The sequence below is a fragment of the Panicum virgatum genome, chromosome 3K (genome assembly GCF_016808335.1).
Source record: "Panicum virgatum strain AP13 chromosome 3K, P.virgatum_v5, whole genome shotgun sequence".
NCBI classification, from domain to species: Eukaryota; Viridiplantae; Streptophyta; class Magnoliopsida; order Poales; family Poaceae; genus Panicum; species Panicum virgatum.
In genome coordinates this window covers 63,562,245-63,589,877 of record NC_053138.1, presented here as the reverse complement: position 1 = coordinate 63,589,877, position 27,633 = coordinate 63,562,245, and the positions used below count along the sequence as shown (strand labels likewise).

The following is a 27,633-nucleotide window of genomic DNA, read 5'->3' as shown; positions in this document are numbered from 1 at the left end:
TTGGGAGCCATTAGATTCATCAAACTCCACATCACATGTTTCTTCAACTAACCCGGAGGTTTGATTGAATACTCTATATGCTTTGGAGTTTGATGCATAACCAAGAAAGAAACCTTCATCTACTTTCAAACTTACCGAGCCTTTTCTTCTTATAGATGAAGCATTTGCAACCAAAGACTCGAAAGTATGATATATTTGGTTTCTTCCCGGTGATGAGCTCATATGGAGTTTCTTGAGGATGTCGGTGAGGATATACTCGGTTGGATGCATGACCGCCTGTTTGATTGCTTCCCGCCCAAAACTTCTCGTACGTGCCATAATCATCAACATTGCTCTAGCTAGGGTATGAGAGTCTTGTTCTTTCTTTCCACCACTCCATTTTGTTTGGGCGTTGTAGGTGCGTGAAAACTCATGCTTGATGCCCTCGTCATCGCACCATTCTTCATCTTCATGTTTTTGAACTCGGTGCGTTGTCACTCCGGATCTTCACAATTGGGGAGTTTGTACTCCCTTTGAGCTCTTCTTGCAAATGTCTTGAAGAGTTCCGGAGTTTCACCCTTATCGCCTAGAAACATAACCCAAGTGTAACGTGAAAAATCATCAACAATTACTAGGCAATAGAGGTTACCACCATGCTCTTGTATGTAGTTGGACCAAAGAGATCCATGTGAATTAGCTCGAGCGGCTTGGAGGTACAACATCGTCTTGATGGGATGATGTGTTGCAACTTGCTTCCTCCGGCTTGACATGCTTACATAGCTTGTTCTTGTCAAAGGTGACGTCCTTCAAGCCGGTGATCATCCCTCTCTTGTGGGCTTTCTTGAGGTTGCTCATGCCATATGAGCAATTCTTCTATGCCAAAGCCACCCAATAGAAGACTTGGTGAAGAGGCATGTCATGGTGCTTGTTTGCTTTGAAGAGAAATCCACCAGTAAATGTTGCCATGCCTAAACCCGTGAATACCAATGACTTGTCTTTTTCATGAGTTACTACAACACCATTCTTGTCAAAGGCACACGTTAGTCCAAGATCACACAATTGAGCAATTGAAATAAGATTAAAACTAAGTGCTTCTACAAACAAAACATTAGAAATAGATAAATCTTTAGAAATTGCTATTCTACCCCAAACCTAAAAACTTTTCCCCTTGAGTTATCACCATAGGTGACGTGTTCATGATCGCCGGGGTCTTCAAGGGAGGTGAACATGCTATCATTGCCGGTCATGTGTTGAGAGCAACCGCTATCAAGTACCCAATGTTTTCCACCGGCTTTGTAGTTCACCTACACACATGAGAATTCACTTTTGAGTTTTAGGAACCCAAACAAGCTTTGGGCCTTGCACATGTGTGACAAGAGCTTTTGGGACCCAAAGTTGCTTGGGGAGCTTCTTCTTTGACTCCTTAGTGAGTTTGCAATGAATTTGGCCTTCACCTTGCCCTTCACTTTACTCAAGAGAAAATGGTTATTTTCAAACATTGAAGAGTAATTCTTGGGTAATTTAGGAAGAGGACGTGATGGTAAAGTGCACTCCCTAGTGTGGTGCCCGGTGACTTGGCAATGTTGGCAATATGATCCAACTTCCTTGATGAAGCTAATCTTGATCTCCGGAGAAGGAGTAGTGCCTTGATTTGGCTCCGGAAATGAACCAAGACCTCTCTTGCCATAGTCACGTGCATTGTTGAAGAGAATTTCCTTGTGGATGTATTCTCCTCTTGAGAGCTTCTCCACACTACTCTTGAGGCTTGCCACTTGATCCATCAATTCCTTTTCCCTAGAAGGTGTAAGCTCGGGCAAAGCATTAGTAGCATTTGCATTAATGAGTAGGTCATCACATGAAGTAGAAGCATTGACCTTCTCAATAGTTTCATGAGCAAAGTTCTCAAGACTTGGGTCAATTGCTTCATAGGCAAATTCAAGTTCTTGATACTTGTGAGCCAACTCCCTATGCTCTTGTTTAAGTTTTTTGTGGCTCTCTTCAACTTGCTTAGCAAGTACAAGTGACTCATTGTGCTTTTTGATCAAGTCATTGTACTTGCCAAGCAAATCGGAGTGGGCAAGCTCTAACTTGGCACGAGTGCTCTCAAGAACCTTGACTTTGCCCTTTTCCCTCTTGATGACGGATGTATACTTATTAATGAGATTAGCAAACTCATTAGGGGTCAAGCTCATCATCACTATCATTTTCACTCTCACATACCTTAGAGTTACCTTTGGCCATGAGGCACATTGGAGGTGGAGGTAGTGATGGTTCTTCATTTGTGAGAGCGATAGTGACTATGTCTTCTTCATCACTTGATTCGTCGCTTGATGAGACATCGGTCACCCACTCTTGCTTTTCCACCAAGAAGCTTCTCTTGGTGTTGCCCCTTTTCTTTGGGAAGAGCTTGGTCTTTTTGTCATGGCTCTTCTTCTTCTCAAGCTTCTTGTTCTTGTTTTTTCTTCTCATCTTCTTCATCATCGCTTGAATCATGGCGATGTTTGCCTTTGTTATCCTTCTTTCTCTTGTCCGGCTTGGGGCAATCGGGAGAGATGTGTCCTTTTTCCCCACAATTGTAGCATGTTTTGTACTTGACATCTTCCCTATACCGGAACATCCTTCTTTTGGGGTCAAAGTTGTAACCCTTCTTTTTATCTTGTCGCTCAAGCGTGTGAACTTTCTCATCATGAGAGCAAGTTCCCCATCTTCTTCATTATCGGATGAGCTTTCATGATGATCTTCTTCTTCATTGCTTGAGCTAGATTCTTGCTTGATCATCTTGAGCTTGCGGTGCTTGTTGACCTTGGTTTTGAGAGCAATTGATTTGCTTGTTGTTGGCTCTTCTGTCATACCAAGGATACTCATTTCATGAGCGCGAATTTCGCCCACAAGCTCTCCCACTTCCATTGTATCAAGATTCTCCTTTTGAAGCATAGCATTGATAATGTTGTACTTGGGCTTCGGAAGGAGCATGAGAATCTTGCGGTTGATGGAGCCACTGTCAATTTTGGAAACTTCAAGAGCATTAATGTCCTTGACAATGACATTCAAGCGGGAATACATATCATTGCAATTTTCATGAGCAAGCATTTAAAAGAATCATATTTAGCTCTAAACAAGTGATATTTTTGTTCACGGACTTTTGTGGAGCCTTCATGAATTTCAATTAGCTCTTTCCATATATCACTTGCTAAGTCCATGACATTTACTCTAGCAAAGACTTCCTCACTAATGGCTTCGAAAATTGCATTTCTAGCCTTTGCATTCCATTTTAATTGCTCGGCGGTGGGAGTTCCGGTGAATCCGGTCTTAGTGGCCAACCACACTTCGGGGGCAATCGCATCAAGGTATGCGGCCATGCGAACTTTCCAATAGGCAAAGTTCTTGCCCTCGAAGTGAGGCGGCGAACCACCCATCTTGGCCATAGCTCTAGGCGGTGAAGCCTAATGATCCAAATGAGCAACGAGGCTCTGATACCAATTGTAAGGATCGATGGACCAAGAGGGGGGGTGAATTGGGCCTTTTTCAAATTCTAAAGCAAGGTAAAACAACCTTAACCTATGCAATACTAGTAGGGCACCAATTCACCAACCGGATAACTAAGCTACCTACACAAGCTAAAAGAGATAAAAACAAAGTAAAGCCTAGCAAGGTAGAGCTAAGTTATGATCTCTAAGTCAAGCTCATAAGTAAATTGCATGAAAGAAAATGCTTGAATAAAGAGAGTGGACAAGAGACGACCGGATTTTTCCCGTGGTGTCGATGTGTTGGCACACACCCCTAGTCCACGTTGTGACACTCACTAAGAGTCTTGTCACCTCCCATGTCACCGAGACTTGGGCGCTCACTAAGAGTCTCCGTTCACCATCCCGGCGTGGTGGAGCTCAAGCCACGTACAATCTTCTTCTCCGGGCTCCCACAATCCTTGGCAAGCTCCGCGAGAAACACCCCGATCACCAAGATCGCCTAGGTGATGCCAATCACCAAGAGTAACAAGCTAAGGCCTTCACTTGAGCAAGAACCGATCACCAAGAACGGATGCACACTAGCTTTTCTCTACTCAAGTCCTTAATCTTGCTTCTTGATTGATTGAAAGCACAAGTATGTGAATGATGAAGCTCAAGGTGGCTCTTGACTATGGTATGAGTGTTTGGATGTTGCCTGGTGTCAAGAGTAGGCGAAATGACCCATTGGAGGGGTATATATAGGCAGCTCACACAAATAGAGCCGTTGGAGAAAAGCTGCCAGAAAACTACGTAGCGCCGGTTAATCCGACGTACCCCCCATTGTCATCGTCGGTTTAACCGGTGAATGTAAACTGCCTCTTCTGAAAACTAGCCGTTACAACTGGGGCAGATTAACCGACGTAGCATCGGTTTAACCGGTGAGTGTAGTTGTCCACTGAACCACTGAAAAATCAAGTCTCTGGACAACTGCACCGACGTTAACTCAAACCTATCGTCGGTTTAACCGGTGAGTACAACTTTTGAATTCCTCTGAAAAAAAAAACATCTCACTGGTCAATTGCACCGACGTCTTGATTCAAACAGCGTCGGTTAATCCGGTGAATAGAACTTGAATTTCCCTGGAAAAACCAACTCTGGACCAATGCACCGACGTTAAATTCAAACACGTCGGTTTAACCGGTGTATTGAATTTGTCCAGACTCTGCTGACTTCGTTTAACCGACGTATGGAAAATTGAGAGCGTCGGTTAAACCGGTGTATAGACTTTTTCTGATTTTGTCTTTTCTGATTTGAGTCTTGAATGAAATCCAAATATTCTTGAGATATAGTTTGAGAACCACTTATTTGAACTTCTAGAAACCTGAGTGACCATAGTGTGCATCCATTTTCAAATGACCATGTCCATGCTCAAGTTACTAAGCTTTAACCCCTCTTAATAGTGCGATCACTACAAAACTATAAAACCTATACTAACCTAAGTGTCCTTCTCACCTTGTGACACTTAGGACTAGAAAGATCCTTAGCCTTGACATAAAATTTGAGTTGAATACCGAGATCGCCTTTTTGAATAATGAAATTTGAGGGGCCTCTTTTGACATATGACCAAATGAGCGATAATGATCTTTTAAGCTGCACAAACTCATTAGTCACAATAATGGTTGTCATTAATCACCGAAACATACCTTGAGGGCCTAGATGCTTACAGTAATCTGAGAGCACAGGGGGCGAAGATATGGCTGCAGCAGCGGCGGTTGACATGTCAGTGACCGAGCATGCTGCCACGCCGTGAAGGGGCCAGGTACGGGCGACTCCGTCCGCTGGAGTATTTATTTTTAACCCATATATGCATTTAGGATGTTTGGCGGCATCTGACCACGCAGTTCGACCTTCCTAAGCAATGCTGCAGGAGATCTATGGGAATCATCCGCACTAAAATGTGATTTCAATAATATCATTAATTATGTTATATATATATTATTTTTTTTGTTGCAGATGATAGAATTAGTATATAGTACATGCAAACCCTATGTTGTGTGATGGAATCAAATTTTTGCCGAATTTGCTTGGCGCTCGAGATGAGGAGCGAAAGAAGTTTTCCTATGCACCACACTTGGATTCTAAAGGAGGCAAATATCTATAATGAAGTACTTGTATCATTATATGAGAGGCGGTTCAAGTCTTCTCAAAATAGTGTCTGCAACCTCGTACGAGTCCGTCGATTCGACGGTTTTAGATTAGATTGGGTTAGTATGATATACTAATAAATAAATTAAATTTAGAATTCTTGATGCAATCAAATTATTTTTAAATAATTGTTCTTTAAACATGTGCCTGTGGCACATGCATCTCTACTAGTAATAATAATAATAGTACAATTTATTTACTGAGTTCACAAGAAGAAAAACAGTTACGTGTGGATCAAAATATGGTTCTATGACCTAATTAATAGGTAATAGCCAAATAACAGCAGTCATCTGACATGGTCACATGCTTCCATTTGTATAGGGTTTGGTTCCTAATAACTCTCTTGGGATCCTTTAGCCCATCACTTGCCCATCATTTCTAATTATAAGGACTAGATATATAGCCCCCTCAAGTGCCTTTGTAATTTCCACTGTTTCCATCATTAGTTTACTCGATCTCATCATCGATCTGGTTAATCTATCTATTATCTTATTATTTGGCCAACAAACGGAGCTTCCACATTCGCTCTCAAGGTCTAGAAATTTCCACATTAATCGGAAAAAATAGAAAAATAAAAATTACCCACCATTGCCATTACGATAAAAATTAGCCTAAAATACCCCTGTGTCTAATCTAAAATCACCCACTAATGCCATTATGAAAAATTAAATATAAAATACCATTTAGCTATGTATCAATTACAAATATATACCATTAATAAAAACTAAAGCTAACAACAATCAATCAAAATAAAATGAAAATAAGAATAATTATCTGCATAATATTATTAAAGCTCAACTAATCAAATTATTATTATAGGTAAATCATAGTTGAATTGTTTTAATCAACAATAAGACAAAATTTACGATAATGAACAGGATGATGTACGGTAAAAAGTTAGTATAACCTTTAAGTAAGGATACAACGACATGCAAATTTTTGAATTTTCAGTACTAGCCGCGGAAATGCGCGGGCTATACGCCTAGTTAATTAGGATTTGTGAAGAACCAATAGGAACCCGCCTACATGATCCCAACCTAAAGTTTTGAACAGGTACTGGCCAAGATCACTTTGCCTATATCTCTTTCTGCACCTTCAGACATATTAGTCTTAATAAAAATGGCAAAAGAGATTGATCTCAACCAACCTGCTGTGGAAAGACTACTACAGTTATATGCATAGATTCATGCATCCATGTTGTATCTCCTTTAATCAAATACTAGTGCTCTACTATATATATGTTTTGTGTTGGAAAAAAAATAAAATGCAAGATGGGAACGGAGAGATATGGACTACAATACTCCAACAGTAGACTAAAGCCGCTGCAAGTAAGCTGCTGTCTGGACACCTGGCCCGATGTCGTCCTCAGTTCATCCTCCCTACCCAACAGAGGAAGCAGGGGCTGGGATTTTTAGATCTCCTTGCTAGATTCCCTGCAGCTGAAAAAGGCTCCTTTATCCCCCAAATCCTGAGGCACACCATGTGGCCGCCCCAGCTCGCTAGATCTCATCTATCACTGATGATGCGTCGTCGTGCGTCCCATGATCTGATGATCCAGTGCAGGCACGCAACAACCTCTGCATCATGCAGATACAGACACGAGCTCCCAGGCTTTACTTGCTGGTAGCAGGGTACTATAAGCCACGCATGCGTGCCATCTGTCCGACAGCCGCACGCTTAACCCTCTCCTTTGATCGCCAATCGGTACAGGTAACCGACTAAACTACCGCGCTAATCATGCTGTGATGCTGTAGCTGCAATCATTCCCAGTTTCTTATTGAGCAACCCTGAAGCTCTTTCTGCCGAGTGTTCAGTTTGCTACACTACATATATAGGAGTACTACATCTCTCTCTCTGTCGTGCTGCCCACTTGCTGAAACAGAAAGAAGCAGCAGGCAACTTTATATTTCTTGCCCAATGTTCAGACAGCGCGATCTAGTATATAGTGTGTGGTGAGCAGTGATTAGTCAGTGTTTCTTTTAGGGCTGCATGCATTTGGTAGACCAGCGGGCTACCTTGTTTCCAAATGCAGGGCAGGCAAGGCCGTTTCCTTCTATCCGAAGGATTTGTTCTGCCTTCATGCAACCAACCAGCTTCCCATTCATGAATCAAAAAAAAAAAAACCAGCTTCACATTCAGAGTTGTTAATTTTTCTCTGACAGATAGTATATATTCATATATAGAGCATCCAATGACGATGTATTTACTCTGATTTTTTTTATTTCTATGAATAACAAATGGAAAGATTACTTGCTTGCGATGCTAGCTAGGCATATTCCATTTCGATAAGGGAAGGCATTATTAATCTTCTTTATTAATATCTTGCGAGGTATTTGCTGATCACACTACTCCCTCTGTCCCATTTTAATTGCACGTTTACAATTCAAAAAAATTCCCAAAATAAAGTGTCAACATAGCAATCTGAAGAGGACAGTGGTAGAGGCTGCTAGGTGGACAGTGCTAGAGGCGCCTGCCGTGCGAGAGTTGTAGTACTAGAACATTCCTCTCCCACAAAGAACTTTGTTTATTGTACTATGCTCTTTTGTGGCTCTGGTAGAGCCACGTGTTGGGTCTGCGGCTCTCCATCACTAATCACTTGCATTGGTGCCCACATAATAGTGGAGCATAACATGCTGCTGGGGTCAATCGATCGTCAATGTGCAAGCTTATTACCTTTATTAATCTTGCTTGCCAGGCTACATACTATATATACATTATTCTACAGCTGCTTGTGTGTCTACAAAAATATATAGGATAACAAACAAGATAAAATCAGCATCTCGATCTTCAGTATATATCCAGACAGATAATATATTAATTTGTACCTGAATCTCTCTCTCTCTCTCTCTCTCTCTCTCTCTCTCTCTCTCTCTCTCTCTCTCTCTCTCTCCTCTCTCTCTCTCTCTCTCTCTCTCTGTGTGTGTGTGTGTGTGTTCATGCAAAAAAGAAAGTTAAAAGGAAATAATTGATCAAACTATCATGAAACTACATGCGTGTTTAATAATTTTATAAAAAAGCTAGCACAATTTAGCAACTTGTTTCCAACAGAACTATATCTTCAAGTAAATGCCAGTTTCCGACATAACAATAAGCATCCGAACAAAGTGACAATCTTTGTTCAATTTAAAATAATATATGGGCCAAACTGAGACGACTAATGATATCTAGCTAGTCCTCCTGATCTTCCTTAGTGACTAAGGTTTAGAGGCTTCGTCTCCTCTCAATCAGGTTGAGCAAGCTAGCTAGCTCTTGTGTTGTTGTGCATGCCTTGGGCATGCACACACAACCAACCAACCAACCAACCAACCCATGGCATGCGTGCACGTCCCTCTCCATCACCACCACCTTGCTCTCAAATGTTTCCAAAGCTGTGATCTTTACTTTAGTTTGCCACCAGCTGATGATGCATCCGTCTTCTTCTATTCTCCCCTATAGAGTACCAACCCAAACTTGCTTTCATCTTCTTCACCACCATGTGGTTTATTTATTTTCTGATGTAACTCGACGGCTTTATTTCCTAGCAAGATCTGCTTGTTGGATCAAAAGTGAACTTTGGGGCGACGATAACCTACGCCATATATAAGATGATGCTCTCTCTTTAGAATTCTGAAAACAAAACCTGCTAGCTCCGTTTGAATTTAAATCTATTTGACCATGTCTTGATGAGTTAGTTGTTGTTTATTTCTCCGGAACACAACATTTATGTGTTCCAAGTTTGTTTTCTTATTCTTCACAAAACCTCAACCTAGCTCCCAATGGTTTTGAAGCCGCAAAGTTTGGTGCGACGACAGTGCAGTGAACCTGTCAATGCAATGCAAACTTTTTTGTTTTTAGAAAAAAGGAAGAAGAAGCAGAAAGCTGCCACGTCAGCGGCCACTAGGGAGCGGGGCCCACGCACCTAGCACAGGCACCCCCTCCCCCCTTGAATCGCCGCCTATAAATTGAGGCTTCCTACACTTGTTCCCTCCCTTTTCCCTCTCTCACCACTCGAGCCCCTCTGATACGCTGCTAATTACCATTCTGCCCCTGGCCAATCAGTGGCCCTCACTCTGCCCTCCCAGCTGCAGCCATGGCCCCCCAGTTCGAGCTCCCCCCGCTCTGTGATCCCGTCCTCGAGGCCTTCCTCGCCGACATCGGCTTTGGCCTGGGACCCGAGCCCACGCCCCTAGACGTCACGACGACGACGACGCCGCCGCCCGAGGAGGAGACGTCGGCGTCGGCCGACGAGCGCCGTCTCCGGCGCAAGATCTCGAACCGGGAGTCGGCGCGGCGGTCCCGCGCGCGCAAACAGCGGCACCTGGAGGAGCTCCGCGCTCGCGCCGCCAGGCTCCGCGCCGGCAACCGCGAGCTCGCCGCGCGCCTCCGCGGCGTGCAGGCCCGCGCCGCGCTGGTCCGGCTCAGCAACGCCCGGCTGCGCGCCGAGGCCGGCGCCCTGGGCCGGCGCCTCGAGGCCGCGCGCCGCGCCGTCGAGCTGCGGCAGATCTACGCCGCCGCGTCCGCCGGCACCGGCGGCTTGGAGCTGCAGGCGCTCGCCTCGCTGATCGTGTAGCATGCATGCATCATGACTGCGCGCGCGCACGTAGAAATTAAATGGAACGTGCGGATCTTTAAATTTTGACTGGATCATCATGCACCTGGAACGAAAGTGAAGGACTTTTTGATCCATCAATCATGGATCACTGCACGATCGACGGAGCAGAATATTCTTGGCTTGTAGATAAATAGATGCATGCACGCGAAATGAACGGAGTTGGCACGTCGCGTTGCACGATTTATATAGAGAAGAGATGCACGTACGCCGAATGTCCGATTTAATATGAGTATATCAGATCCGTTCTAATTTCTCTGGATCGTTCCAATTTTATCGGATGTCTCCGAAGAGACCAGATCTGTTCTAATTTAATCAATCAAGAATGCTCTCGACATATACTATTTATATTATTTGAGATGAAGATTAATTACAACGCAAACGGCCGGCATATATGAAATCCATTTCTCTCCGAATTGCATGCATCGATGTGCCCTGTGCGTATGCTCACGAATTCAATGGTTACTACTACCCCGCGTCCTAAATTATTAGTCATTTTGACTTTCTAGTAGATACATATATTTTACTATGCATCTAAACGTATGTTATATTTAGGTGCATAGTAAAATTTAATACGTAGTTAGAGCAGTTAAAACAACTAATAATAATTTAGGACGGGGGAGTACTTACTAGGCTGTTCTTCTCATTTTCTTGCGCTGTCAAACTCTGTATTGATCGATTTGGTAGTTGTCACACTCAAGCTGAGAATTTCCGCTCCGTGGAATTGCATGCTCAGCTACTTGCATCGTCTGGCGGCAGACGAATTTTCCTTCTTGATCACGCACGCACGCTTTTGAGATCGAGAGATGGCCATGGACCATATATATATGACCGGTCTATTTAGCACCCCGTTGTTGAATATTATTCAACATCCACGGCGGAGCACCCACCAGCACTCCGGCGAGAGAATATTACGGTGCAACAATGGAGGGCAGTAAAATCCTTAGACTGTGTGCTTTCAATGCATAATTGGCCATGAAGACTGTTTTGGCGCAGTTCCCTGGGCGTTGGATCGTGTCAAGGTCGTCGAACTAACAGCGACGACACCCACGGCGGCCGGCCGGCTTTGTTATTTCCAATCGCTAGTCAAGCAAAGCAAGTGTGTGCAGGTGGCTCGTCGCCGTCGCCACGTTGAAAGCAAAGCACAAGCATATATAGAATAGAATTACACGCAGCTACCTAGCTAGCTAGCGATGTGTTTTACGTCTCCTAATTGCTTGCGGCTCTTGCGCTCTCTAATGGGGCTAATGGCGTAGTCATGTACAGCAGTATTATTGATCTTGTACTAGTAGTAGTACTGTCTAGCTCGACGACAGACAAGTACCACTGCTGCCGCCTGACGATCGACACCTTGCATTGCTTGCCACCACCTGCTACTACTAGCTTTCTGCAAATTAAAGCTACGGTGCCCGTCCTTCCTTTTCCTTCATCGTCCAGCTGCTTTGATTCCTTAAACACCGCAGGTGAAAACGACTGTATGTGAGAGCTAGCTACCCCTGACATGGCTGGCCCGCGTGAATCGTGATGCAACGCCTTCAACTACTAGCTAGTGCTGTGTTGGATTTCCAACTGCTAGCTCTTCCCCGATCCATACATTTTACCTGTACAAACAATATATATTGCTGTAAGACGTCTGCGCATATTGATGGCATATATAAGCAGTAGATGTTGAGATCGATTCAGACATGATTCAGTAACTGCTGAGCTTGAGCAATAATGCAATACAATAGCAGTAGAAAAAGTAGTTTCAGGTGGAGCCTGAGATGACATTCTTGTTGCTTTCTTCTTGTAATCTACCGTACTCTTGGCTTCACAATGCAAGTAAAAGGCGTTCCTCCATGATGAGTCTCAGTATGTAATTAACAACTATGGTGTGCTGATGCACTGGTGACATATGTGAATTAATTAGGTAATTAGTGGAGGTGCCACTACGTGCTAATGTAGCAATCATACATTGCTCTAGCACATATATATGTCCGATCCACTTATATTTGAGTGAGACAATAATGGTGAGAAATCCGGTGATCTGAAACAAGGCTGAAAGCCTCGATGCGCTGCAGTTTCCTTGTGGTGAGAATCAGTTTTTTTTCTTTTTCTGAAACTGCCGGCAGGAATTAAATCTGCCCAGCTTGTATTGATGGAGAAGATTAAAAAAAAACAGTAAACAAGGTCAAACCGTTTGTGGCCAATCAGTCAAAAGGCCAACCAACAAGGTCTTGTCTGTTTTTTTTTTCTTTTTGATTACAAGGTCTTGTTTCGTATACTAGCGTAAGGAAATAATATCAGTTCTTCCAGGCCCATACTTTTTTTGAGATATTCCAGGCCCATACTTCTGTCCCCAGCTGGGATGGGCTGCAAATTTCTTAAGCATTTGCGTCCTGGGCCACAAGCCCATCTACAATTAAAGCCAAGTCCTCCGGGCCCAGATAACGATGGTCTCATAGCACCAACTGCACAGCCTTTCTCAAAAAAAGAAAAAAAACAACCGCACAGCCCATCTGGTTATTGCGATTTTGCTCAAAAAAAAATCTGGTCATTGCGACGCAAAATCAAACAGAAAAGTGCCATAAATTCAGCAAGATCTAATTATTATTCCGATTTTTTTCTACAGTTGTCGTCACTGATACCCAAAGCCACAGTAAATCAATAGTGCATTACTATTGCATAAATACTGGACAGCTATTTTTCTCTGATCCTCCAAAACAAACAGAAGATGGATAGGTTGTGTTTTGAAATGAAACTGAAAGAAGAGAGGAAGCAAAATGGGATGATGATCCATGACCCTGGTGTCACCTTAAGACGGCCTTGTTTAGATGCACTGTATGAAGTTTTTGAAAGTGAATTTTTTTATATTCGAAGTATTAAGAACTAGTGAGATGGCTCGCGCATTTGCGCGGCTAGTATCGACAATCTAAATATTTATATATATTGTTGTTGTTATTATTATTAAATTTATACTTTTCCTTTATGTTGTTCTTTACTATCACACTCTATGTCTAGTTCTTAAAAAGTAATTTAAATGTAGATATATTGTCATAAATTTTTTTGTTAGGGCTCTATTACTATCTCCACTGGTCAATCTCTCTTTTCTTTTAACTTGTTCCTATTCTAACTAAATAACTTTTGCTGGCTTTATTTTTTAATCAATAATATAAGTTGATAATTTATACATAACTTGAGGTATCTTTGCAAAGAAGGCAGCTAAAGGTATTTTTGATTAATTTTTTCATAACAGCAATGATTAGTTATTTTCGTTAGGCATAGAAATATTTTTGGCTAATATTATCATAATTATAGTGGTCAATATTTTTTATTTATTTTCTGATTAGCTTGATTATTTATATGTCTTGAGACCAAATATACATAAAGAAGCAAGTGTGTTAGCAATAGAGATTGGGAAAATAGAAAATGGCTTTTTATCTCACTTGATTCTTTTTCGCAGTACTTCTCCACCTTGTATTGCGCACCTCTGAACGCTTGCTTAATAAACGATTTGTGATTTTTTCCATCTTCGTTATCATATCTTATATTGTTGCCGCCGTATGCTATCTCGAACTCTTGATCGTCTTGCTCAACATGTTCGCCTTGACGGCTGTCTCTCAACTACATGTGATTACCGTCTTCAAGCCTAATAACAACACTGCTTATTACTCTTTCGGGCCAACTCACAGTCGTCATGGACTACTGCTCCTGCTAGTCGGAGTCGTCCCATATCCGGCTAAGCTATGACTGGGTCAAGATGAACGCTCCACGATTATTTTAATCTTCCCAATCCGTGTGTACAAATAAGTTTTCTATTTCCATGATTTAAGTTACTGCAATTCATATAAATAAGATATATAGTATTTTAGATTATTTTTTAATAACAGTGGTGGATTAATTTTAATTATGCATAAGGATATTTTGGGCAAATTTTATCGTAATGGCAGTGGTGGGTAATTTTATTTTTTTCTTTTTTCTCCGATTAACATGAGAATTTTTAGGCCTTGAGAGCGAACATGGAGGCTCCTTTTGTTGGCCAAATAATAAGATAATAGATAGACTAATCATAAAACTAATTACACAACTCATCTGTAAATTACGAGACAAATTTGTTAAGACTAATTAATCCGTCATTTGCACATTATAGTAGCAAATTAGTGTCTAATCATGACCTAATTAGACTAATTAGATTCGTCTCGTAGTTTACATGCAAACTACGCAATTAATTTTTTATTTCGTCTAGTTTTAATACTCTATGCATGTGCCGCACGCATTTGAGCCGATAGTTTTGTATTTTTTGAATTTTGCATCTAAATCAGGCATAGTGCCGGAGTAGTTGGTGCAGGTGCAAGGAAGGAAAGCTGGGTTTGTTTCTTGCATTGCATCGCTTGTTTTTTTTTTCAGTGGATGGACAGACAGACATGGACAGAGTAGACACGAGGGTGGAGAAAAGATATCGCGCTGCAGGCCTGCAGCAAACACCAGCGTAACTCCTGGCAGTATAGTGCTGCAGCTTAGCATGGAGTATTAAATTTAGACGAAATAAAAAATTAATTACATAGTTTACTTGTAAATTACGAAAAGAATCTAATAAGTCTAATTAGATCAGGATTATACAATAAATTGCTACAGTAAAACTACAGTAAATATATGCTAATGATAGACTAATTAGTCTTAATAAATTCGGCTCATAGTTTACATATGAGTTCTGAAATTTGTTTTATTATTAGTCTATATTTAATAATTCAAATATGAAAAAAATCTCTTTCAAAAACTTTCACCCGGATTTTGAACTAAAGTTTTGAGATGGGCAGTCGATGTACTAACTAGTGCAGAAAGCACAAACCCGAAAACACCTCCGTTTGTCGTCAAGTACAGCTGTTGACAGCCAATTCTGGCAGTTCAGAGGCCGATCGGTCTGACCGGTCTGTCCAGTTGTAATCCGAGTATGCTTCGTTTTATTTTGAAAATTCTTGTATAAACCGACTTGGAGAGGGGTACGACTTCCCCGGCCTATAAATATAAAGGCTAAGGCCGATTGAGGTATTCCCAATCGAATCAAATCAAAATACGTCTACTTTTTGTTCTCTCAAACCCTAGTCTTTTCCAACCCCAGATTGCTTTCTTCCTTCGTCTCTACGGCGTTTGAAGACGTTCTGAGTGTCCTGCCGACCTCAGAGCAACCCTAGCTGCGCAAGCTCCGACGGGGTCCCTCCCGAGCTCGCGTTTCTAGGTCATCGCGGTTCTCTGCTCTACACCGGTCAGACCGGTCTGTGGAACCGGCCAGACCGGTCGGCCAGAGTTCTGCTGGTTCAGATTGTTTTGACGATCTCCTGCGCGTTCTAGCGCATTCGAGTGTGTTTGCGTGATTCTGTGTCAACAACAGCCAGAGAGCCACTGACACCTTGCATATACACACGATCGATTCAGAAATTGTGAGGAAATGTTTTGATTGGATGCGCACAAGTTTCATCAGGTAGTAGGTAGGAACCTAACCGAATCAGATTCAGATTGGACGAGCTGCAAAATTATAAACGGAGTACCAACGACCATCTCCAGTTCCCCACCTAAATGGGCATGCTCTTTGGCCAGTGTTGATTGTCTGCTTCAGCTTCACTGATGCAAGTGACATGAAGCAATCAAGCATGCTGCATACATGGATCCTGTTTGGTTTGAAGTAGTATAAGTAGCACAAAAATTTTGACTAATAATTAGGGGTACTAAATAAAGGCAATTTACAAAACTAACTCTACAACCCTGCGCTACTTCGCGAGACGAACCTAATGAGGCTTTTGACCGCACGATTAGAGGATGGTTACTGTAGTATCACTGTAGCCAATCACCGATTAATTACTATCACTAAATTCGTCGTGAAAAGTTACACCCATCCGTGAAAAGGTTTTGCAAATAAACACTCATATGTAAAAAGATTTTGCAAATAACTTCGTTTAGTACTCAGGGCCAAGCACCGACGGTCTGTGATCTGATCCGAGCAGCAGGCTAGCAGCCAGCAGGGGAAAGGAAAAGCTGCCGTCCCCAGCCGGGGCCTGCTCTGCAAGAAAAGGAAGGGCTGCCCCATCTGTGTCAGTGGTTGCAGGCTGCCTTTTGTTCCCTCGGTGTTGCGGCCGCAGAGCTCGGGTAGGCTACAGAGGTGACTACAGTAGTAGATACTCGCTTGTACGGAGGATTCCTGGATTCTGACACAACCCTGTTGTGTTGTGTGATCGTCTTGAACTAGCCAAGGAGGAGGCACGGGCATCCAGTGATGATCCATCCAGCCATCCAGGCACCCACCCCATTGGCATTTGGCAATTTGGCATTTTGTTTTAGGAAGCAATTTGGCATTGGGAGAGCGAGCAACCAAGCTCAGCATTCAGCAAGGTCCTGTCTGCCCCTGATGGTCCTGCACTGCAGTTCTTCTGTTCAATATTTTTCTGTGAATCTGCAATGCTTGAATGGATCATGCACCGGCTGCCTTGACTCCGCAAGCATTTCCGTTTGTTTCGCCATGGAGCCTTGCCATTGTTTCTCCTCCAACCTTGTTCGCCGTAGAGCTTCTCTAATCGCTTGTGTGCACAAAACAGAAAAGAAGTCGCCACTAAAAGTGCCGGCCGGCTTGCTGGCTGTTGAGCATACAGCATCAGCATCCGACCAAAGTCCAATATTTTGCTTTTTTTTCCTTTTTGAAGCAAGCAAATGCTTTTCCTTTGCTGCTGCTGCTGCTGCAAATGGCGCCACATGAGTCCACAATCGTCGTTCCTGGCAACTACTTATACCTGACTAGGAGGGCGATTGCCTTGTTAACTTAATCTAGTCAGTTAAGCTTCACACATACACGGTGTCACGGTGCAATGCAGATGTAGGCTACAGAGACCAATCACGTAAAGAAAAGAGGCTTTACGTGTTGTAGCTGTAGATAGGGTGGGAGGAGGAGGAGAAGACATGCCGACCTTTTTGTTCGCACCAGTCGCCATCCAGAGGTGACGACACCTTGCACTTCGTTTCAGTTCAGTTCACGGACACACTCTCTGACAGACTACTCCTCCATGACTTGACTCTGCATCTCCATGAGAGGGAGCACCATCATCCTCACCATCTCTGCCTGCTGCATATCCCTGCTAGTGAGTGCCATCGTTCGTTCACTAGCTACACTAGACACCAATTGCACTTGCAACAATCCAACAAGGCCAGAACCAATCAATGGCGGCCACCGGCTGCTACGGCGCCAGGCGGCTCTCGGACCTACTCCGGGAGCAGCAGGAGCCCTTCCTCCAGCTCCAGGCGCCGCAGCGCCGCTCGCCCGTCGACGCCGCCTGCGCCGGCGGTGTCACTGCGTTAGGCAGAAGCCTGCTGTGCGGTGGCAACAGGGCCGCGACGAAGGCTTTGCTGTGGGGTGGCCTCGCCGGCTGTTTCACGTGCGGCGTGCGCCAGACGTTCCGCCGCCTGCCGCGAGCCGGAGACATCGGCGGCCGCTGCGACGTCGCCAGCGAGCTCGGCGGCGTCGGCGGCGATGCCATGGACGGCGGCAGGCAGCTCAGCCCCGTGTCCGTGCTGGAGCTGCAATCCGACGAGGATTCGCCCGTGCCTAGCCATTGTAAGCTCACTGATTCTTGACCAACAATAAAAAAAAATATTGCCAGCTGCCACCATCTCCGGTCTCCTTGCCCTTGGTAACCCCACTCTGTTTCTCCATTGATTGATACAGGGGATGAGTACGACGACGACGACAAGCCGTCGACGTCAGCGAGCTCGCCGCCGTCTGACCACGACCAGCTTCCCGGCGCCGCCGCCCCATGCTCCACCTTCTTCGCCACCAGCGGCAAGATTCGCGCGATGGAGGCGGAAGTGGAAGGCAACGGCAGCAAGAGGCTGCAGAGGAAGAGCGGCGAGTCCTCCTTGGAGGAGATGGAGCAGGCCACCGTCTCCGGCTGGGAGATGATCGCGGCGGACATCTCCCGTATCCCGAGCTTGGTGGCGCTCGACGTGTCCGAGTCTGCACGGGAGTGGAGGCGGGTCGCCGGCGACGAGGAGGCCCGGCGGGTGGGGCAGAGCATCGAGGCCATGATCTTCGAGGAGGTCAGGTGGGAGGCCGTGCGTGACATGATCTGCCTGCGCGAATTCTGACTTGTGCCATGAATTTCCTGCTGTAAATCGGAAAATTGGGCACAACTTTCTTGTTGTCCCGTGATGTCTTCCCTTCTCAGTATCAGTGGAGAAGGGAAAAGGTAAATTGTAGCAAGGTTTTAGTTTGATTATTTTTTACCACTCCATTCCCTACCATTTCAAAGTTTACAGTTAGCCGTCTCTCTCTCTCTCTACAACTGGAAAATTTGCTCAAGAGGACATGGAGTGAAAAATGGCCAGGTGAAGCCATATGGACTGGCAGGCATTTCTTCTATGTAGATAGTGTTGCTTCCTGTGATAAATTAATGGATTCTGGTAGTGCAGAAAGCAAAAGGACACAGCTTTTTAGCTGTCGTATCTTTTCAGAAAAGAGGTTTCAGAATGCTCTATTCCTGAATCCATGGGGGGTTTTGCACTTCGCTGCTACCAGCTGACCTGAGTCTTTTTTTTTATAAAAAAATTGTCTGGCATAAGCATGCAATCTGGTTTGGGGTTTGTTATTGTTTATTTATACTCTCCCTATCGTTCGGAGTTATAGGTTATTTTAGCATTTTTAGATAAATAGCTTATTGTAACAGATCGGCACATTGGCAGATGGGCCAGACCTCATTTTCGGGTTACTGTAACAGCACTCTACTGTAGCGATGCGGCACACTATTCCCAGGAATGATTGTCCGATACTCAAAACTTAAAGAGAGTCGTACGAGCTTAAATAGCCGGTTCCGGGAAGCGTATTAATTTCGGATCGATTTTTTTGCGCGAAGCGAGGACGAAAGCGCAAGAGAATTAATGGTGTGGTCTACTCAACGTATAGAATAGATCTTAGCCGTTATCCCAGGCCGGGTTGTTACACTTATGTCTATAATTTAGAACAGAAGGAGCAGCTAAATAATTGAGCAAAACCTAGAACCACAAATTGACGTATGAAAATTGAAGTAACCAAGCAATAATTTAGGCAGCTTTCTCTTGCCTTTTTTCATCATCTTGCTCCCCCCACACCCCCCCCCCAAAAAAAAGCTCCGCCCTTGAGTAGCACCCAAAAAACGGAGCAAGTAGGTTTCTCTATTGATAGTCTAGATAAATAGAACATTTTTTTCTCAAATACAATGTTATTGTGATAAAACCAACCAACTGCTTCCATATGCGTGGTCATAAGTTCCTCGCATATGTGTTGTCGTGGTCGCATGGAAGCTAGCCTCTGTTCGCCTAAAAGCCCGTTTAGTCCGTTTAAATAACATTTAAACAGTAAACAGAGGTCACCCGTGTCATTTAGACCCTAAACGGTGAATTAAACACTTGCATGTTTAACTGTTAAAAATCATCTAAACCGTCTAAATAGAGTCGAGTTAAAAGTGATTAAATGAGCTAAATGACCATTTAATTCATAATTTAGTTAGTAGAAGGATTACAATTACCACAACCAATACCGAACTAACTAGCATAGTAAGTATATAAAGTGTTGTGAGATTTAGATTTCTTCCAAAAGATTATTTGGTAGAATGCTTACTTTTTATATATGCAAATATGTAGACTTTATAGCATATTTGACATTTATGAACATAAATATGTATATTTTAATATTACTATGTCAAACCGATTAGGTCGTTTAACTCCGTCTAAACACCATTTAAACAGACTAAACCCTAAACAAAGGTGGCCAATTGTTTACCGTTTAACATTTAGGATAACATTGAAGCTAGCAAAATTTTATTTTTCTTATGGTAAATGGCAGTGGCAGATCCAAAAATGAATTAAGGGGTGGGCTAATTCTTTTCTTCATCCCCCTTCCTCCTCCTTCATTCTCCTCAAAAATGTGTGTGTGTGTGTGGGGGGGGGGGGGGGGAGCTCCATATTGTTTGTGGGGGTGTACCTACCGCTGGATCCACCTTTGATCAATTGGGACCTATGGTAGGTAGCTTGCCCTCGTGTGGTATATCCGACCTATTTTTAAGGTTTCAAATAACAAAAAAAAGGTATGATGTTGCAGCATCTCGATCACTTCACAATTTACATCTTGCTTTTGTTTCCATCTCATCTCCGCCTGCATTAATTGTGAGTTTAGTTGGAGAGTGAGATAGATGAAACGGTTCTATTCTAAATTTTAGAGATGGGATGGTTCTATGCTACGTGTTTGGTTAAAGGGATAGAACGGCTCCATTTCTTATTTGGTTGAAGGTACGGGCATGAAACTGTAGTTACTCCATTAACCACAATTACGTGAGATCCGTCTGTTAGTCACCCAATCCTCTTCTTTCTCTCTTCCCAATTCCCTCATCCATAGCTCCTCCCTACGCCACCGGCCTCCCTCCCTCATGCCGCTTGGCTCGCCTTCCACGCTCCGTACTGCGTTTGGCGCCGGCCCCCAGTGGTGGGTCTTGGCCTCGGGGTTGGGCTCCGAGCAGGCAAGGTGCGCACAAAGCAAAGGGCGGCACGTCGAGAGGAGTGCGAAATGGGAGAGACAGTGTTGGAAGGGAGAGAGCGTGTTCGGTCCTTTTTACGGAACGAGTCCGTCCCGCATATTGAGCGAATATTTCTCATTGGGATGGCTCGATTCCCATGTCCGCGAACCAAACAGAGAACGGAGCTGCTCAGTTCTAGTCAGCTTTCCAACCAAACATGACCTAAAATGGGGGAGGAAGTGGTCATGTAGACTCAATTCATACAGGAGATTTATTGTAGCAGCTGGATGAATACGAGAGTGGTTTTTTTAGGGATAATTAGGGGTGGTAATTGGCCATGGCCCTAGTGGCATCTTCAGCCCATAAAGGCCCTTAGTTCAAAATTGTATAAGATTAGAGCCCAACTCTTTTAAGGTCCAACTCTTAGATTTTTTTAGTTTAAAATTTTGGGCCATTTACCACCCCTAGAGACAATACAGGAGCGGATAATCGATGCGGTCCTGGATGAGGCACTTTAAAAGTTTGATGAGGAGGCAGACATTTGGCGAGCAACTGGACTTTGTATTTCATCAGACAAGCAGAAAAGAAAGTATCAGATACAACTACCAGGAATGAGCTGGGAGTCTGAAACTGATGGATCGGAGGATGGGCCGATCAGGTATTGGGCCACTCCAGCACCCAATTGTGGGCACAGCAGGGCCCGATCAACCACTTCCAGTGTTGGTGATTGGCAAGCTTCAGTGTTTCTTTCAGACAACGGAGTAGAAGAAACGTGGCATCGTAAAGCAAGTATGCAGTCCTTTTCCTGAATCTCATGCCAAATTAACCGATCACCCTACTCTGTATGGATAGATGTCCTGTATTTCCCAAGATAACAAGGTTTCTAAATCTGGTACAACTAACCCTACCTGAAACCTCCCTGGCAGGGAAACAAAAAAGGAGCACGAATGTCTGCCAGTGCCCTTCCCTCACACTCTTTTTCTCTGAATGACGTGTACAGTTTCTTTCGAGTAAGGGGCATCGTTTGGAGTGGCTTGCAATCCAAAATCTGTGCCCTGTATGGCATTGTCTAACTGTCTTCATGCCGTTGAACCGTTCAGAGGAAAAGAATGTTACTGCTACTACACCATGCGTACATGGTTTGGAAGTCATCATGCCTTGTCAGTTCCAAAATCACCGGGTCGTTTGGTTATTTTAGACAAACTGCAAGAGAGTCCAGTAGCGCATTGTGGACAGGGAGGAGCACTTCAGAGAATTCAACCATCAGTTCAGAGTTCTCAAGGCTTCGTCAGAGCAGTGTGTAGCAACATCAGAATTCTGACTCACTGACAAGGAATCAACATTGAAAGGAGCGCTGAATAAACAGATAATTTGGAGGACGAATATGCAAGTATGTGTCTGGGAAAATGGTCAGAAGCTGCTCGAGCATCGATTCAACGGTTAAAAGTCTGAGTCAAACTCTGTCTTTATCAAGATGGCACTCAGTCAAGCACAAACGGATGCATTCGCTGTCAGAAGCTATGGTAATCCGTCCGTGACAAAAGAAAAGAAAAAAAAAGGAAGATACAATTTTTCACATAACAGACATGATGAACTCGCATAATCTGAAAGTCTGAAACTAAGAGGAAGATGAGAGACTGCAAATATGTATCTTTTCACAGATGGTTCTTCCCTCGCCATACATAAAAGAAAAGAACCTCGCTAATTCAAGCTTCACACATAACCTTAAAAAATATATCAAGAGCAGAAGACTACGAGAAGAGAAGACGAACAGGCCGGCCGATCAAGCTTAAGCATCTCTAGTAGGATGCAGCTCCGGCCGTTTGGCCACCTTGACCATGCTCTGCTCCACGGCGCCGGCGGAGCTCTTGCAGGAGAGCCCGAGGGCGGCCCACGTGAACCGCCGCCGGCCCTTGGCATCCTCCCTCGCCGCGCCGCCGCCGTCCTTCCCGGACCTCCTGCCGCTGCTCTTGGTGCACGCCAGGTACGCGGCCAGGAAGGGGTCGTCCTCCGGCCGGACGGCGCGCGCCCTCGACGACAGGCTCCTCGCCGCCCGCGCGGGCACCGCTGCCCGGCCCGGCGGCGGCGGCACGGAGAGCCGGCGCGCCGGTGGCTGCGGCGCCTTCTTCGGGCTCCCCGGCGCCACGTCGCGGCGGGCTTCCGCCGCCTTGACTACCAGTGGCTCCCACGAGAAGACCACGGCGGCCGCCGGCATGAGCACGGCCTCCTCCTCCTGCCCCATGCCGGTCGATGGAGCTCCGACTTGTCGCTCGCTCGCTCGCTCGCTCGCTCGCTTCTTCGCGCGCGCGCAAAGACACTGGCCGAGACTAATCAACCTGCTGCCGTCCTATTGATATGGATTTGTGTGCGTGTCTCTTGTCGTGAGTCGAAGATGAAGAGGAAGGAGGAGAAGAGACGGTGGTTGGCGTGGAAGAAGTAGGGGAGGTTAGCAGTGGCATTTAGCGGTGGTGGTGGTGGTGGTCATGCGGATGCAGGCGTCGCCTGCGTTCTCCCTGCACGACAAACGTGTGAGCAAATGGTGTTTATCGTCGAGCGGTTACGGGTTAGGAGTCAATTAGTGGTGCCTCTGTATATATACACATCATGTTAGGCTAATGGTCGTCATCTCATTCGTGCATGGAGATCGTATGCAGACGGTTACGGTATGATAATACTAGTATATACACTGCAAGAGAGAGTTGCTAGGATTGAGAAAAGAAATACAAGAAGGCAAGGAATTGATAATTCATGGTTGGGATTAAGTGCAGGGAATTGCAAGTTTGTTAGGGTGGATGACCTTCAACAGTGATGGCTTGGCCATTCTTTCCTTCTTTTCTTAACAATAATGTCCATTCGAATCTTCTTCACGTAGTTTCTGGGCTCTGGGATTGCAACAAATTAAATAAACTATGCAGATTGTGGAGAAGAACATACACATACTGGCGGCAGGACGATGTTTTGTATTCCTGATAAAAGAATGTGGATGGGCATAATAAACATGTGATGTGATCGTCCACACAACAATCCTAGGAAAGAAAGAAAAAAAACTAATTCCCAAAATTCTGACTTTATCGTATTGGATATTGACTCCGATAGGAGCAAATGCAAGGCTACACATATGAATGAAAACACAAGGTAACAATGCAGGAGTCAAAGCACAAACCGAGACTTTATGCGGAGTGAGACCACAGAGGGGGGGGGGGGATGAATGTTTAAAACGTAATTCCCTTACGGGACATGCCTGACAAACCAATGAAACGGAGCATCTAGAAGGCCAACTAGTAATTACCCGCCAGTTACTGTCATGCGGACTTCAAGATCCAGTATTACAAACATCTGAACGAGAAGATCGAAGATACATATCGCCACGCTAGCTGGATTGGATAGTTTATATAAGGTGGTTAAGGTTTCTAGATGTTGGTGGTCAAGTGGAATAGGAGTGTTGCTAGTTTGCATATGAAACTTCCGATCTGAACTCATCTTTTAAAGAAACGGAAGATGATACAACTTTTCCTTTTCATCCTTACAGGGTTTAGTTTCTTTTAGGAACAGATACATAAATATGAGCAGAGATACACTGATGCAGCAGCTATCAAGGAGTTAGGAAATCCTGTTAGAACCGAGTGACCTGTAAAGCTTAAACAGTGATTCAACGATAAGATAAACTAATGGAAGAAAACTAAAGAACGGGAACGAACGTTCCCGTCCCGTTCTGATCGGGAACGGGAACCGACCTAGAGATGTCGGTCCCCCCCAGTGAGCCTCGGCTATAAAAGGAAAAGGGGTGAAACCCCGTTGAGGTACCCGATCAACCATCAAGGCCATCACCGGGGTTTTGTGACCGGCTCAAACACACACACATACACAAAGGCAAGAGAACAAGAATGAGAAGACGAAGAGTGGCTCTAAAGATCAAGGTATGCATTTCATGTCCTTATGTGGTTCCATTTTGAGCTAAAGATCCTAGAACATCTAACAATGGCATCAAGAGCCAGGTTAGCATCAATTGGAACCCCAATTAGCTCTCTGAGAACACATATCATGCTTGACCTAAGTGTATTTGTTCATCTTTTGCAAGCTAATGCCTCTTTCATAATGTTTTTCGCCCAAATCATGAAGCCCGAAACCCTAATCCACTAAAGAAACCCCCCAAATCCCACTGCCGAAACCCTAACCCTAAGAAAATCCCCAAACCCTAAGAAACCCTAACCCTAAGAACTAAAGAGGAGGTCGGGGGCTTACCTTAAGGGCCGGCATGGTCACCACCGTCGCCATGGCCGCCGCCATGGCTGTCGCGAACGGCGAGCGCACGCCGGGACCTGGTCCCGAGCGGCCTCGCGGCCCACCGCACCGACCAGCGCCGACCCCTCGCGCGCCATGTGGCCGAGGTGGCCGGCCGCCAACCAGATCTGAAGTTCGCCGTCGCCACCGCTGCGGATCTACGCTCGCCGCCATCGCACGCTCTCGCTTCGCCGGTCGCGGGTGGAGACAAGAGAGAGAGAGGGAGAGAGCAAATGATCTAGGGTTTGGGGGCCGGGCGACTGAGCGCCGATTTTATACGGCGGGGGAAGAAGCGCTGGCCGTTGGATTTAATCCAATGGCTCACGAGCGCAGGCGCCGCAGCGGGCCGGCGGGAGGCCGGCGGGGACGGCACATTCCCGGCCTAGGTCCAGGTTTTTGGGCCTGGAGCCCGGGTGGATAGGCGGCGCCAATTGATGGGCTGGGCCGAAGTCGGCCTGGGCCGAAATTCAATTAATATTTTTCAAATAATAATAATAATAATAATAATAATAACAACAACAACAAAAGGGATTGGGCTGTACAGTAATGTAGCAGAACCGGCCAAATTCAACCGGTTTAAGTGCACTAACTATCATCTTAATGGTTAATCGAGTTACTGTGCACTTAAAACAGTGTAATCCGGACGTCTGTCGGTTTAAGTATCGAAAAACACTGGAAGTCTCGCACGAGGACGAGCACAGATGATTACAAGCAGACAAAAAATCTCAAAGTTAATTTACAAGCAGAACTTACAAACAAGTTTACGTAAAATATCAGAGTTCAAAATGCAGCGGAAATTAAAGAGAAGTTTAGTTTAGAAAAAAACAACGATAACTACGCTGACATGAGGACGTCACATCGAGCCCACCGATGTGAACCCTGGTTAGCTCCAACCAGCTGCAGCTACCTGAAAATATGGTAACAACAAACCCTTAGTATACTAATACTCAGAAAGGCTTACCCGACTATGGTATATACTTAGCCGACTCCTAGACATGACGGCTTTTGGCTCTGGGTTTGTTTTGCTGAAAAGCTACTAATGCTAGATCTTTACTTTCAATATTTTAGCTACATTTCGTTTGACAAGTAACAACTAGATTAGCCTGAACATCTAGAGCACACCTGGTTGATCACATTAAACCTCTATTAAAACCATTCAAACGTCTTCAACTCATTCTCATTTCATCCTTTACTACGATGTGACGAAGTGACCAAGGTTCTCTTAACCGAGAGAGACGGCGAATCGATCCGATTTAACCTTGCAAGGTGGACCTAACTCACACGACACGCGTAAACCCCGTTGGGTCACACACATCAACCGTTCCCCTCTTTACCCCGACGTCTGAATCACGCCTGCCAAAACCCGGGTGAAGGGTCCCTCACAGCGAACTCCCGGATAACCCGGAGGCGGCATACTATCCAACACCCGCCATCATTCCACTCCCAGAGTAGCGGGTCACGATTCAAAGTATCGGTGCAAATCAGGTAATTAGCTTACCGGTTTCGACTACCTTATACTTCCGGTATGTGGTTAGTACTGTTCAAACTTGGTCAGCACAGCCAACAACGGTACGGTTCTCAATTAACACAGGCGGAGGCTACTTTCCATTCCTTTCATATCCAGATCCAACTCATCTCCGCCCGGTCTCCATTTCTCTTTACTCATCAACACATTTCAAAGCCATAGCTAAGGAATCAAGATCCTAAAACTCGCGAGTGACAGTAATCACTCGACTTTTACCGAGATCCTACTTAGCAAAGCATTGCTAACGATACCTGTACACTAGTATGGACTCGCAGGTACCTAGGGAAAACATGCATACTAGGGTTTCATACAACTCCGAAAACTTAAATGCACAAATACTTAAATAAACATGGAATACTTAAATTAGGGTTATGCTCCGGGGCTTGTCTGAGAGTAACACTAAGCTAGTGTTAGTATTAACAAGGCCTTGGACCCTTCCGACTTTGAGTCGGGTCTTCGGTTGCTCCAGCGGACCCTTCACTCTTCAGGACGCGTCCACCCAATACCGTCTTGTGGTTCGGTTCCGTCAGCACGTGCTCCACGTCCACACGTGGTACATCTAGCGTACCTAAATGAGATGCACCAATGCAGAGGTTTGAATGCATGGAAGTGCAGTAGACGATACCGCAAAAAGGACAAGTAGGGCAGGTACAAAGCCACGCTTGGATGGGCACGAACATGATGCAATGCAATGCGATACGATTAAGAATAAAGATATGACTGGGCAATCATTTATCGAGCAAGCACCGCATACACACTCGAAAGTCAAACTGGGTTGGTGCTACAATACAAGAGTTCATTCAAGTATTTTAGCCTGAAGTGTTTCCTACTAAAAACCATTACTAGCTTGCTTAAAAAAGGCTAAGCAAGGATATAAAGCAACAAAGAACAATTAGGACAATTTATTTAACTAACAAGATACATGACTTGCCGCCTAAAACTGGTAACCAAAATTTACCAGCATGATGAGTTATTGACAAGGCATGCAACAATATTTTGCCAACATTTATTGACAATAGAAAACATCTAATTTAACCCTAGCAAGACAAACAGAACAAAAACATATTTACAAACATGCACATAACTTCTGGGCACCAAATTTTT

General features: G+C 44.6%; 3 protein-coding genes across 3 annotated transcripts; 2 read left to right on the top strand and 1 right to left on the bottom strand.

The window, feature by feature from the left end:
* The first annotated feature begins 9,605 nt into the window (after positions 1-9,605).
* Positions 9,606-10,465, top strand: LOC120701613 (ocs element-binding factor 1-like). The gene has a single exon (XM_039985592.1). It carries the CDS (start codon positions 9,700-9,702, stop codon positions 10,177-10,179), a length of 480 nt encoding a protein of 159 aa, XP_039841526.1. The 5' UTR covers positions 9,606-9,699; the 3' UTR covers positions 10,180-10,465.
* Positions 10,466-16,642: 6,177 nt separating this feature from the next.
* On the top strand, positions 16,643-18,694 carry LOC120700238. Its single transcript, XM_039984460.1, has 2 exons — positions 16,643-17,794; positions 17,906-18,694. The coding sequence occupies exons 1-2, from the start codon at positions 17,401-17,403 to the stop codon at positions 18,322-18,324; spliced, it is 813 nt and encodes a 270-aa protein (XP_039840394.1). The 5' UTR covers positions 16,643-17,400; the 3' UTR covers positions 18,325-18,694.
* A 3,461-nt stretch (positions 18,695-22,155) lies between these two features.
* On the bottom strand, positions 22,156-23,294 carry LOC120700237. The gene has a single exon (XM_039984459.1). It carries the CDS (start codon positions 22,963-22,965, stop codon positions 22,513-22,515), a length of 453 nt encoding a protein of 150 aa, XP_039840393.1. The 5' UTR covers positions 22,966-23,294; the 3' UTR covers positions 22,156-22,512.
* Positions 23,295-27,633: the final 4,339 nt, after the last annotated feature.